The sequence below is a fragment of the Haliotis asinina genome, chromosome 14 (assembly GCF_037392515.1).
Source record: "Haliotis asinina isolate JCU_RB_2024 chromosome 14, JCU_Hal_asi_v2, whole genome shotgun sequence".
Taxonomy (NCBI): domain Eukaryota; kingdom Metazoa; phylum Mollusca; class Gastropoda; order Lepetellida; family Haliotidae; genus Haliotis; species Haliotis asinina.
This window is the reverse complement of record NC_090293.1, coordinates 43,129,069-43,141,764: the sequence shown is the minus strand read 5'-3', so window position 1 is coordinate 43,141,764 and position 12,696 is coordinate 43,129,069. Positions and strand designations below refer to the sequence as shown.

The 12,696-nt window shown below is 40.5% G+C and overlaps 1 protein-coding gene across 1 annotated transcript in view; it reads right to left on the bottom strand.

Annotated features, from left to right (window-relative positions):
- Positions 1-1,164: 1,164 nt before the first annotated feature.
- Positions 1,165-12,696, bottom strand: part of LOC137260808 (uncharacterized) — a 77,618-nt gene continuing 66,086 nt past the window's right edge. Inside the window, exons 2-6 of the mRNA XM_067798372.1 lie at positions 6,079-6,135; positions 5,543-5,742; positions 4,943-5,091; positions 2,929-3,102; positions 1,165-2,552 (exon numbers count right to left, since the gene is read on the bottom strand). Of these exons, the coding sequence (XP_067654473.1) occupies positions 1,165-2,552; positions 2,929-3,102; positions 4,943-5,091; positions 5,543-5,742; positions 6,079-6,135 (1,968 nt within the window). The remainder of the gene's footprint in view (positions 2,553-2,928; positions 3,103-4,942; positions 5,092-5,542; positions 5,743-6,078; positions 6,136-12,696) is intronic.

Here is a 12,696-nt window from a genome sequence, read left to right as displayed (position 1 = left end):
CCAGCAACTGAAGGTAGATCACCGTACTAGGGACCATGGGGACTTACAGTACCTTTGCTACCTACATGGGCCCCAGACGGATTTAAACCATCCCCTGAGCCACTGGCGATCATACTGACATTTAGCCATTATTAAAAACAATATTTCGAAAGGGATAGCAGATGGAGGCTACTGCACGTGCAGTACATGAAGATGACATTGATTCCTCACGTAGCTGCCACACGCCTTGCTCATGAAAGTCTCACGTTGCCTCACTCATAGCATAACACTTGATCGCGGGCAACCTGGTCTCCCTTTGCTCACAATGGCAAGCGCCAGTGAGCGGCACTCCGACCTTTCCAAATTAATTCGAGGAAATATCTTGAGCAAGTACTTACATGAAACATCTCTGGGTGGGTAAATGAAGTGAAAGTATCTTCACCATGTATACATATAAGCAATGGTGACTGAAATGAATCTTCATGTGCAAATTGTACATGTATATGTGCAAGCATTGATATGAGCTTTTCTTTTCAAAACTCAACTCACTCACTCACTGTAAGACAAAAGCTTGGGTGCCTATATTGGTACAATATATGCGGTGGCAATGCTAACAATAATCATGAATCTGTCACTCGAAAACAAATCTAAACACTGTTACATTTTCCCTTGGTACACTTGGTGACCGACGTCACGAATCATATCAGCTGTCATTGCCTCGTACAGCCTCTTACAGTACACAACTCCGTAGCACGATTTTTCTTGGTTTGGAGTTGCTTCACTCGGCTGACATCAATGGTGGAAACGTTTATGTTTATCGACAGGTTAAATGTCTCAGTTCGGCTCACAATTTAACACTGACGCGGCAACGTTCAAATTGTTTACATTCCTATAATGCATGCGTGTCACACTGTTATTCTGCAAGATATTTGTGTATCAACGTGACATTCCACCACAATGCAGATCGTAACATAACAATTAGTGGGGTATTGTTAGGTCAAGAAAATGTAAATCTCACGTGGCTCAATCTGCATCTCAGTGCCAGTACAAGTGTTAGTATCAGTGAACCAAAGGAATTAAAAGACACACCACTGTGTTTCTGTGTATATTTCTGGACCGTTACAAAAGGTCATGCAATTCGCCAACAGTATGGGTTTCCTTGTGTACATATTTAAGCATGCTATATCACAGTTCTATGAACCATTCAATTTTGGCCACACCAGTTACTATGCTGTGGTTCCCGCCCGCCCCAATGTTATATGTGTAGATTTTGTAGCTGCCCTCAGTCGTTATGATGGATGAAACCATGCGACATGTGTCAGTAAAACCCCAGTTGTGCCATTGTCCTAAAACCAAATCTACGTTATGGATAATATTCACCGCTATTTGGCCAGATCTTGAAATATCAACAGAGTCCACCTCTAAAGCCTTGTAAATCCCATTCTTGAGACTCACACCCACTCGGAGTGATCTCCCTTCATTCACCTTCAATAATAAAGTTGACTTTGACCCAGACAGTACAGTCCCGGAGTCGTCTATGCTCAAAACCTTATCCCACTGTCTAGAGTCAAGGTACCAGACCAAGAGTTTCACTTCCTCTTTGATTTCCTTCACGTGCGGGGACTCGGGAATGTGAGTACACTGTACCACTCGACCACTCGTAGACGCGATCATCCAAGCTTGAAGCGACCCGGATGAGAAGGCATCTTTATCAGCTGGTAACCAGAATTCCTTAACACCTACAGTCACTTGCCCACCGTGTAGAATTACTTCTCTTGCCTTTGCAACCACATCTTCAACTTTAAGCATGATGTTGTTTCCAAACTGTACTCCACTCATTAGATGACGTATCTGTTTGTCCTTGTTTGTACGTGAGGTCTTTGTGTCTAAGATATGGTGCCAACACGTGTCGGGACACCAGGACATGGAACAGTAGCGTGTTTCTGTGTTCATAAATTCCCCTCTCAAACGCCATCTCAGGACACTCTGTCTTCCCGATGAACAGTCCTTTTGTATGAACCAGTATGGAGATGGAAAAAATACAATCCATTCATCGTGTGATACATCAACTGTTCTCTGCCCACATACAGTGTTGTTACGGTCATCTACGTGGTAGGTATCAAAGAAGGGGTCAAATTCTCCCTCTGACATACTGGTCAGTACAGATCCTGTGTCACTGGAATGGGATGTTGATATGCACTGATCGTTTTTCACAAACCAAGTAATATTTAAGTGCATTGTGGATATCGTCTCGTTCCCACTGTCATTCACAAACATATAAGAGCTCTTTCCGTCTGACACAAACAGCTCGTACTCACGCTGAGGTGATGTTTCAAAGGAATCCCAGGACAGTTTTGTCAACCCTCTTACCGTCATCCCCCAAATCCCTATGAACATTTTGAAGCCATATTGATTGATGTAAGCGGCCCTGCTCCAACTGCTAAAGTCAGCTTTAACTCGAACTTCAGGTTTACAGGTTTTTGAAATTCGATCCTTTAGATCAAGTGTCTGCTGAACTGGAGTAGTTGATGCTGTTGTCCTGGCCACCTGCTGCCATGAACTGTGAGACGACACTGCAAATGTTGTAGAAGGCAAATACATTAAATATGCAACATTCGACATGTTGTTTCAAACAACTATTTAATTACCGACCAGAGGTGGTGTGGTGGCTTAGTCGTTAAAGTGTTTGCTCGTGGCGATGAGGACCTGGTTTCGATTTCCAAAATGCATAGTAGCTGGATTATAAATCAGGATGTCAGATTAATGATCACAGTGAATGAGGTGTTTAGTCAGTTAATCTTAGACTGGCCCCAGAACTCTTCATATGTGCCATTAGAAATTAGATTGATAAAAACTTTGTAACATCATACCTTCTTTTATATTCTTGCACTTTAGACCTGTCTTGTTTAAAATTTACATTCAAGCTACATATAATGTACACTAACTCACCTGAACATTCAAAGTCTGCTTTGGACCATGTTCCATTAGACAGACACACTGCCTTCCCAGTCCCCAAGGAAGAATACCCTTTAACGCAAAAATAGTTAGCTTCGGCACTAAATGTCGTGCTGATGTAGTCGACGACGGCGCCGTCCTGATATGGAGGGAAGCCGCAGTCTACAACTGAGGGATCACAACAGTTAAAAAGTACACATACATGGAATATAAAAATGTCTTTTCGAACATGTGAAGAGAACACAATGTGACCGTATGTCGACCTGTTTTTACTTAAAAACCCTTACACAAACGTCTATATATCCAAATAACTCATGCTTATATACAGCAAACAGAACACACCTAACATAGTTAGGGATCTGGCCCATCCGTAGAGCCGTCAAATGCTTGATAGTCCTTGCTCCTGTGTACCTTATCAACTCGAAACCCCAATCCCATTTGAAATCCCAATCCGTAACTTTTGCAAAAAATATGGGGAAGGTGTGGATGCTTTAATGAGTTGACTTTTCCAGGGATACTTGTTAGGGGTTGGACTTTTCAATAATATTTCGTCCAGTTTCGAAAGAATGAAGGATGTCAGAATTATTCCATTTATGGCCCGGGGGATGGGGATGGGAGTGGGGGAGGAGAAACGATACGCTTGAGATAGATTAACTTGGAGTAGTTTGTGTTTTGGTTCTGACTTTAGAATGCCAAAAGGGTGCAGTAGTGTTACCTTTTTCTCTGCGGAAATGTCCTGAATGTTTAGGACGGGTGATATCCAAAGAGTTATTTAAATGTAGGGGTCATACAAATAAAGTAAATCTGGAACGATCTCGATCTTTAGTTGACAGCCTGTTGTTTGCTTTTCGTGTTTCTTATGTAATTTGGGGCTCCACCATGATACTTCGACCTTGATGTCTTTCAACCAGAGCAGGAATATCCAACAGGAAAATAACTGTTGAACACTAAAGTAATGTTATCAAAAGCTGAAAATACACTCACGTATAAAGAAACACCACATTTGCTTTTGGGGATAATTTACCTACTAGTAGCAACCTAATTATTGGTTACATTGGACCTTCTATGTCAGAGAGATTCAAACAGAGGCCGTGAACGCTCACGTGATTATGACAGACCATCTCCAGACTTGTAGGATGCGTCAGTCAGTAAACACCTTCAGGAGTCCCAACTGAATGTCCACAACGAGGTCATCAACATTAATAGCGTTGCGTCAGCATATCGGCAAGAACACAGTGCTGTCGGCACTTCGACTTACCAGCCTTTTTGGGACATATCATCAACCCATCAAGATCGCAACCGTTTACTGTGGGCAATGTACGTCGGTGTTCTTCCATTTGTGAGAACTCCCAGTTGTGAGACACATTATTTAATGGTTCACTGCTCATAGGTGTCCTTCCCCATCCATACAGTGAAAGTGGGAACAGCCATATTGCTCGAGTACCCACAGGCTCACGTAATTGACTGTGTTATCTCTGAAAAGCATGCACCCATGGCGAGCCACCTCCTCGTAGTGGGTGCTAGCTAACGATAAGAGCTCGCCGACACCCCCGTTGTGGACCCGGGGGGATGTGTGGTCCACCAACCCGTTTGCCGTGGGTTGTGGGTTGTGGCCCTGTGTCGGTGGACGAGGGGGTCCTGGTGGTTGAGGGCATGGGAGCAAGACCAGTGTTCCTATTGCCCAACACACCACTTTGGCCCTGACTTCACCTAGACGGGTGGTAGAATGGGCCCGGTTCTATCAATCGGCTGGTCACGCCAGGCCATGTGCATGGAGATTAATTTTGCACATTTTCATTATAATGTTTGGCCTTGGCTGTTCAAAGTCAGATTCTATGTCTCTGCATCAATGAAATTGCCTAGAGTCCTATGCCAGAAGGAGGTGGCTCATGGGCCAATCTGGTGATGTTGGCCGCTGGATTCCATATGTCTTTGGATTATTGTTATCGGCCGAACCAGCCTGACAACTAATCTATTGGACAAATATTGCTATTCATGTCATATTTACTGGAATATACCACCACTGTATCCCTGGTGTTAGCATCCTGGAGATCAGGTGCAAATTGACACCGTCCTTGTTGACGCTCCATGGTGGGTGGGGAGCAGGGGTGCTGAATTCTTATGTTATACCATGTTTCAATACAATTCACCTGGTTCCTGCAAAGCAAATAAACGCAGACATATAGATGTGCTCTCGTCTGATGAGGAGGTTGCTCCAGAGATTTCAGATTCTTGGCCACGATTTATCACAATTGCGTCAGTTGATGGAAGTCCATTAAAACTTAACCCGTTTGCAATCTCAATGGGCATTAGAGGTGTCTACGGACTGGTGCCTTACTAGTGGAGTGTTTGAGGAAACATGAATCTGTTCAAGACACTGAACACGAGCAGGGCATTGTCAGAGATGTTGCACGCTGTCTTTCTGATATGAGCGAGGAGGAAATTGCTGTTGAAGCTCAAGGAGTCACAGATGTGAAAAGTTTTTCCAGACGAGCACAAGATGTTACCTTTGTTAAAACTAACACGTATCTTTTCATTTTTTCTCTACCTGCAATACCTAAATCACTAAAGGCTGGATACTTCAACATCGGGGTGGAGGTTTATGTACCTAATCCACTCCGATGTTTTAAGTGTCAAAGGTTTGGTCATGGTGCTAAGTTCTGCCGTAGCAAGACGGTAGTATGCTGCCATTGCACTGGAGCCCATGATAGCTCTGAGTGCACACATGACCTCAAACGTGCCAACTGCAATGGGGATCACATAGCGTCTTCTAAATCCTGTCCATCGTTTGAATTTGAAGCCCAAATACTAAAAATTCATCACACCAACAACATCACCTGCCAAAAGCAAACAAACTAGTTCCATCTACTGCTCAAACGTATGTAAAAACATATTCCGCAGCAATTGCATCCCCCACAAAAGTTTGTAAGACAGTCTCTGTTTCATGTCAGACCAACATCTCCTGGGTCAAGGATGACCAGACTGTACTGCACAAGTCCTCTGACATATCTCAGAAAGGTTGTCTGAAATCAACCACATCACAAACGGACAATCCTACTCGTGATGTACCATCGGACTCCATGGAAAGTACAGATGTTGATGATGCCAATTTCACTAGAAAAGAGACGAAAGGCACTCACTTACGTGGAGACGCCCTGTCCTGGTCTTACATTTGTCGAGGTTCATAACTCCTATGAGCCTCTGGAGATAAACGTTCCTCCTTCACAACCAATCCATAGGAGTGAACACTTCTCCCAATCACGATCTCCAGTTAAGCCTCCATGAACACTTCCAATAGCATTATTCAATGGAATTATAGAGGACTGAAGAACAATTTTCATGATATACACTTACTTATACAAGATTTTAAGCCATATGCATTTTGTTTACAAGAAACATATTTTAAAGAAAATGATCAAATTGATATTCGACAGTATACTCCATATCACTGTTTCTCTCAACTGGCTCTACAATATTAGTGAGACAGGGCATCATTCACAGTCCTGTTCCGCCAAATACCCATCTACAAGCTGTTGCTGTCCGTGTAACGATGCACATTTTTTTTACATTGTGCTCTCTCTATCTTCCTCCTTCCTTTTCTGTGCAGCCTGTTGATCTGCAGGCACTTTATTACCAACTTCCTAAGCCCTGTTTCATCACGGGCGATTTGAATGGACACAATCCCTTGTGGGGAGGTACACATACAAACAGCAAAGATAACATACTGGAACATTTTATTTCTACCAACATACTGGAACAATTTATTTCTACCAACAATATCTGTCTCTTTAATGATGATTCCAACACTTATTTACATCCTGGTACTGGAACATACACTTCCCTTGACGTATCAATTACTGACTCTACTCTGCTGGGTGAGTTTGAATGGTCAGTCCATGACGACCTGTGTGGAAGCGACCATTTTCCAACTGTTCTTAAAGCTATAATGCCATCTGACGTCCCTCCATGGTCAAGAAGGAACTTTACAAAAGCTGACTGGCTTTTGTTTGAATCGCTTTCATCCAACAGATTGAAACCTGAACTGTTTGTGGGAGCTTCTCACCCTGTCCAACTCTTTTCTGATGAACTGAACAAAATAACTGATGACTACATCCCAAAGTTCTCTACGATTCCACACATACGAAAACAACAATGACTGCAAACAGGCTAGGAAAGCACGGAAAAGGGCTGAGCACTATTTCCGTCGCCACCCTATGGTCCATAATTTGAACAAATTCAAAATATTAAATGCAAAAGCACGACGTATCTTCAAACAAATGAACGTCAATCTTGGCGGAACTATGTATCGACAATCGATTCGCGTTCGCCGATATCAAAAGTATGGAACATGATCCAGAAAATCAAAGGCAATGGCTCACAATCTAGCATTAAACCTCATAAAGATGGAGACCAATTATTGACTAGTAAATCTGACATTGCAAATAAACTTCGAATTATGTATCCAAGTTTCAAAAGTATAAAAAGCTATAAGAAAAGACACCTATCAATTTCACTTCAGATAATAGGGAAGATTACAATGAAGTATTTTCGATGCACTAGCTTCGTATTGCTCTTGACCAGGCTCATGATACTGCTACAGGAGCTTTTAAGGTGCATCATCAACTCCTGAAGCACTTACCAGAATCATGTTTAGAAACGCTCTTAAACAATCTTTGATGATATTTGGACGTCTGGAAATGTCAGCTTTGCCGTAGCGAAACAACTTGTTCAAACATGTGACCCACTAAAAACATATGCTTCTAAAACAAAACCATCATCTGAACCATCCTCTAAGGCTTCTAAATCATCTTCAGCTGCTCATAAAAACTTGACTTGGATGCACACTGATTCCCCAGAGGCTTTTTTACCCGCTATTTCCACTCAGACCGCTGAGCTACTTCCACGCATGTCGCAAAGTCAATCAGGGTCAGCTTCGGATCATGATTCATCATCACAGCCACTTGCAAGGTCTCAATCTTTGTCAAATGTCCAACAAATTCCTAAAGGAAAAACTAAACCTATGCCTGATTCTTCAAAAAGGCAAAGTGGCAGAGCCCCAAAAGGGTCTGAAAACAGAATTACGCTTTATAACAAATATGGATCACTTGAGGACATGGATGTGTGCGAAAACGTCCAATCAAGGGCGCACAGCTTGTCGCCCTCAACAACGTGCGGGGTAGATCCCCAATCAACCCGACCAAACGATAATCCATTCCAAAAATATTGTACAGTGGAACTGTAGAGTCCTAAGGACCAATTTCAGCGAGTTACAGTTACTTGTCTAGGATTTTGCACCATCGGCTTTCTGTCTCCAGGAAACCTATCTGAAACAGTGAGTGAGTGAGTGAGTGAGTTCATATTTATCGTCACATCGGCAATATTGCTGCCATATCGTGACGAGAACAAATAATGACATTGTAAAATGAATGAATGTAAGAAATTAAAACCCTGTTGACGAAGAACAGTAAAACCACTAGTATATATCACAGACATCCATTTAAGATTAGTGATTAAATCTAAAACATTTTAACTATAGATGACAATACAGTGTAAAAATGGGCTATAGACTGCCAACAACTGAAGGTAGATCACCATGCTAAGGACCATGGGGACTTACATTACTTTTGCTACCTGCATGGACCCCAGCTGGAATTACACCATCCCCTCAGTCGCTAGCAATTTAGACAGATCTAGCCATACATTTAAAATAACAAATATACAATGATTAAAGTAGCAGAGAGTTTGAATTTACTTTGAATGTTTGTGGACTTACGTACCCTCTCAGGAGGACAATAATTTCACAGTACCTTAACCCCCCTCGAGGATACAGCCACTAACAATCTTAGTTATCAATCTAAACCTCCAAACATAAAATATTTATCTATTTACAAGTCTGATATCAAATCTATTTCTTTTAAAAATGCAAGAATTAAACGAGAAGTTATGTTACTAAAAAGATCCTTCATAGTTGGTGATTTGAAATATTTATCCCTTGTGATGGAATATTCGACACAGTCAAGCAAGACATGCTTGACTGTGATTATTTCATGACAAGGGATGCAGAATGGAGGATTCTCACATTTCAATAAGTATTTATGAGTATATCTCGTATGGCCAATACGACATCGCCGAATGATGACCTCATATCTGGACTGACATCCACAGTAGGTATAACCAATATACGGTTTTATTGCATGTAATTTATTAATACCCACTTGGGTGTCCCACTTCTCCTGCATCAGTTCACGGATATAGGATTTAATAGTAGCTTTATAATCGGTGTATGGAATAAGAAGTGGTGTCACAGATTTGTTGAGTGCTGCTTTGGCAGCAAGGTCAGCCACTGTGTTACCAGAAATGCCTACGTGACTGGGTAACCAGCAAAAGACGATGTCGTATTGGCCAGTAGCAAGATCATTATGCAATTCAATAATTTCAATTAAAAGTGGATTGAGTGAGTGAGTTAATATTTAACGTCACATCGGCAATATCTCAGCCATATCGTGACGAGAACATTTAATACTGAAATGAAATACATGTATCGTATAAAAACTTGTCAGCGAAGGACAGTAAAACAACTAGAATATCACAAATGAGATTAAAACTAGTGTGGAAAGTTTAAAAATAATATCACTATTCGGACAATACAGTATAAAATCAGGCTATAGGTTGCCAGCAACTGAAGGTAGATCACCATACTAGGGACCATGGGGACTTACAGTGCCTTTGCTACCTGCATGGAGCCTAGTCGGATTTACATCATCCCATCAGCTGTTAGCAATTTAGACATATCTAGCCAAAAATTAAAAATACAGATATACTACGACTAAGAACAGTGGACAGTTTAAATTTACTGTGAATGTTTTTGGACTTACGTACCCTCTCAGGAGGACAATAATTTTACAATACTTCAACCCCCTTTGAGGGTACAGCCACCAACAATTCAAGTTACCAATCCAAACTTCCAATAATTAAAATACATCTATTTACACATCATGATGTCAAATTTCAACCAAAAAATCAATTTCTTTTAAAAAATCAATAATTAAATGAGACCTAACGCTGGTAAAAAGATCCTTAATTGTTTTAACTGTAAAATACTTATCCCTTGTTATGGAGAATTCAACACAGTCAAGCAGGATATGCTTGACTGTAACTCTCTCATCACAAGGGATACAAAATGGAGGATCCTCACCTTTTAAAAGGTATGAATGAGTATATCTAGTATGGCCAATACGACATCGTCTTAAAATAACCTCTTCAAATCTGGACTGACAACCCAAGTAGGTGTAACCAATATACGGTTTTATTTCATGTAATTTATTGATACCTACTTGGGTGTCCCACTTCTGCTGCATCAGATCACGGATATAAGATCTAATGGTGGCTTTGTAATCACTGTAAGAAATAAGAAGTGGTGTCACAGATTTGTTGAGTGCTGCCTTGGCAGCAAGATCAGCCATTGTGTTACCAGAAATGCCTACGTGGCTTGGTAACCAACAGAAGACAATGTCGTACTGGCCAGTAGAAAGACTATTATACAATTCAATAATATCAATTAAAAGTGGATGTTTACATGACAAATTTTTAATAGCGTGGAGGCAAGAAAGAGAATCAGAATAGATTATATATTGTTTACGTTTAGGGTGTCTTTGGATATATTTAAGAGCTGTTAATATGGCGTTAGCTTCAGCTGTAAAAATAGAACTATTATCTGGTAATCTAGAAGATATTGTTCTGGATCCAATGACAGTGGCACAAGCTACTGCGCCACCGTCCTTGGACCCATCTGTAAATAAGGATTTATAATTGCTATATTTATGTTTCAGTTGATTATATTCTTGTTTATACTGTAATTCATTCGTTTCTGATTTTTTTAAGTGTTGTTAATGTAAGGTCAACTTGTGGCCTAACCAACTGCCAAGGAGGAGAAGAAAGAAGACGGGAAGGAGCTATATGGTCCAGCTCAATGCTAGAAGCAGCAAGAAATGGCTTAATTCTGACCCCAAGAGGCGGAAGAAGGGAAGACGTTTTGTTATACAAATCTTCATAGGGAGGATTAAAAACACACTTAAATGCGGGGTTGGACTCATTAGAAGCTAATTTTGTAATGTATTGTAAAGATAGTTTGATACGACGTAAGTTGAGAGAAGGCTCATCAGCTTCGACATATATACTGTCGATAGGAATGGTTCTAAAAGAACCAAGACAAAGTTTTAGGCCTTGGTGGTGCACAGGATCAAGTAGTTTTAGGTTGCTTTGACAAGCGCCACCATAGACGATGGAGCCGTAATCAAGTTTAGATCGGATCAGTGATCGATATAAGTGGAGAAGGGTAGAATTTGAAACTACCTTTAACAAATCTAGTGCCTTCAGACATTTAGCTTTAAGGGATTTAATATGTGGTAAGAATGTTAAATGAGAATCGAAAATTAAACCCAAGAATTTGGCCTCCTTTATAACTTTGATAGGGGTGCCATTTAAAGATAGTTCAGGGTACTTATGCAGCTTATATTTTCTACAAAAGTGTATCCAATTAGTTTTGGATTTAGAAAATTTAAAGCCGTTTTCAAGACACCATTTATTTATTTTATTTAAACACAACTGTAGTTGCCGTTCAATAGTATGCACATTTTTACCACGGCAAGAAATATTAAAATCATCCACAAAAAGCGATCCGTCAATGGAATCGTTTAAAAACTTGGATAAACTGTTGATCTTAATACTAAATAATGTGACAGACAAAATACCGATCCTGATTATAATGATCAGACAGGGTAGAACCCACTCGGACTTGAAATTGTCTGTCTTTTAAAAACTGTGATATAAAAAGAGGCAAACGGCCTCTCAACCCAAAGTCATGTAAATCCTTTAAAATGCCATGTTTCCAGGTTGTATCATACACTTTCTCAAGATCAAAGAAAATCGACACAGCATGTTGTTTATTTACTATAGCATTTTTAACGAATGATTCTAAACGTACCAGATGATCAATAGTAGTTCTAGTCTTCCGAATAACCAAAATGAGGTTATTGGTTTCCAGATACCGAATAAATCTGTTATTTACCATTCGCTCCATGGTTTTACAGACACATCTGGTTAAAGATATCGGTCTGTAATTGGAAGGATCAGTAGAGTCCCTACCAGGTTTGGATATAGGGACCACAATGGCTTTACGCCACGAAGGAGGAAAGTTTCCAGATGTCCATGTTTTGTCAAATATATCCAAAAGTGTAACCAGACATGGTTCAGGCAAGAGTTTCAGCAGCTGATAATGAATATTGTCATCACCCGCTGCTGTGTCATGAGCTTGGTCAAGAGCAGTGTATAGCTCATGTAATGAAAACACTTCATTATAGTCTTCACTGTTATCTGATTCAAATTTAAGTTTTGTCTTCTCTTGTTGTTTCTGATATCTCTGAAACTCATGGACGTAATTTGTTGATGAAGAATTTTTGGCAAGTGTTTCGCCAATTTTATTTGCAGTCTGACATTTGTCAGTAATTAGATTATCACCATCTTTGAGATGGTGAACGGCAGATTTTGAACCTTTGCCTTTAATTCTTTGAACCATGTTCTATATTTTGGACATTGGCGTGCGTGAATTAATTTTGGAGATATAGTTTACTTTGTTTAAAGGTACGACGCGCCTTTGCATTCAGTATTTTAAATCTGTTTAAGTTATGGACAGTTGGGTGATGGCGGAAATATTTCTCTGCCTTTTTCCTTGCTTTTCTAGCACTTTTACAGTCTGTCGTAAAC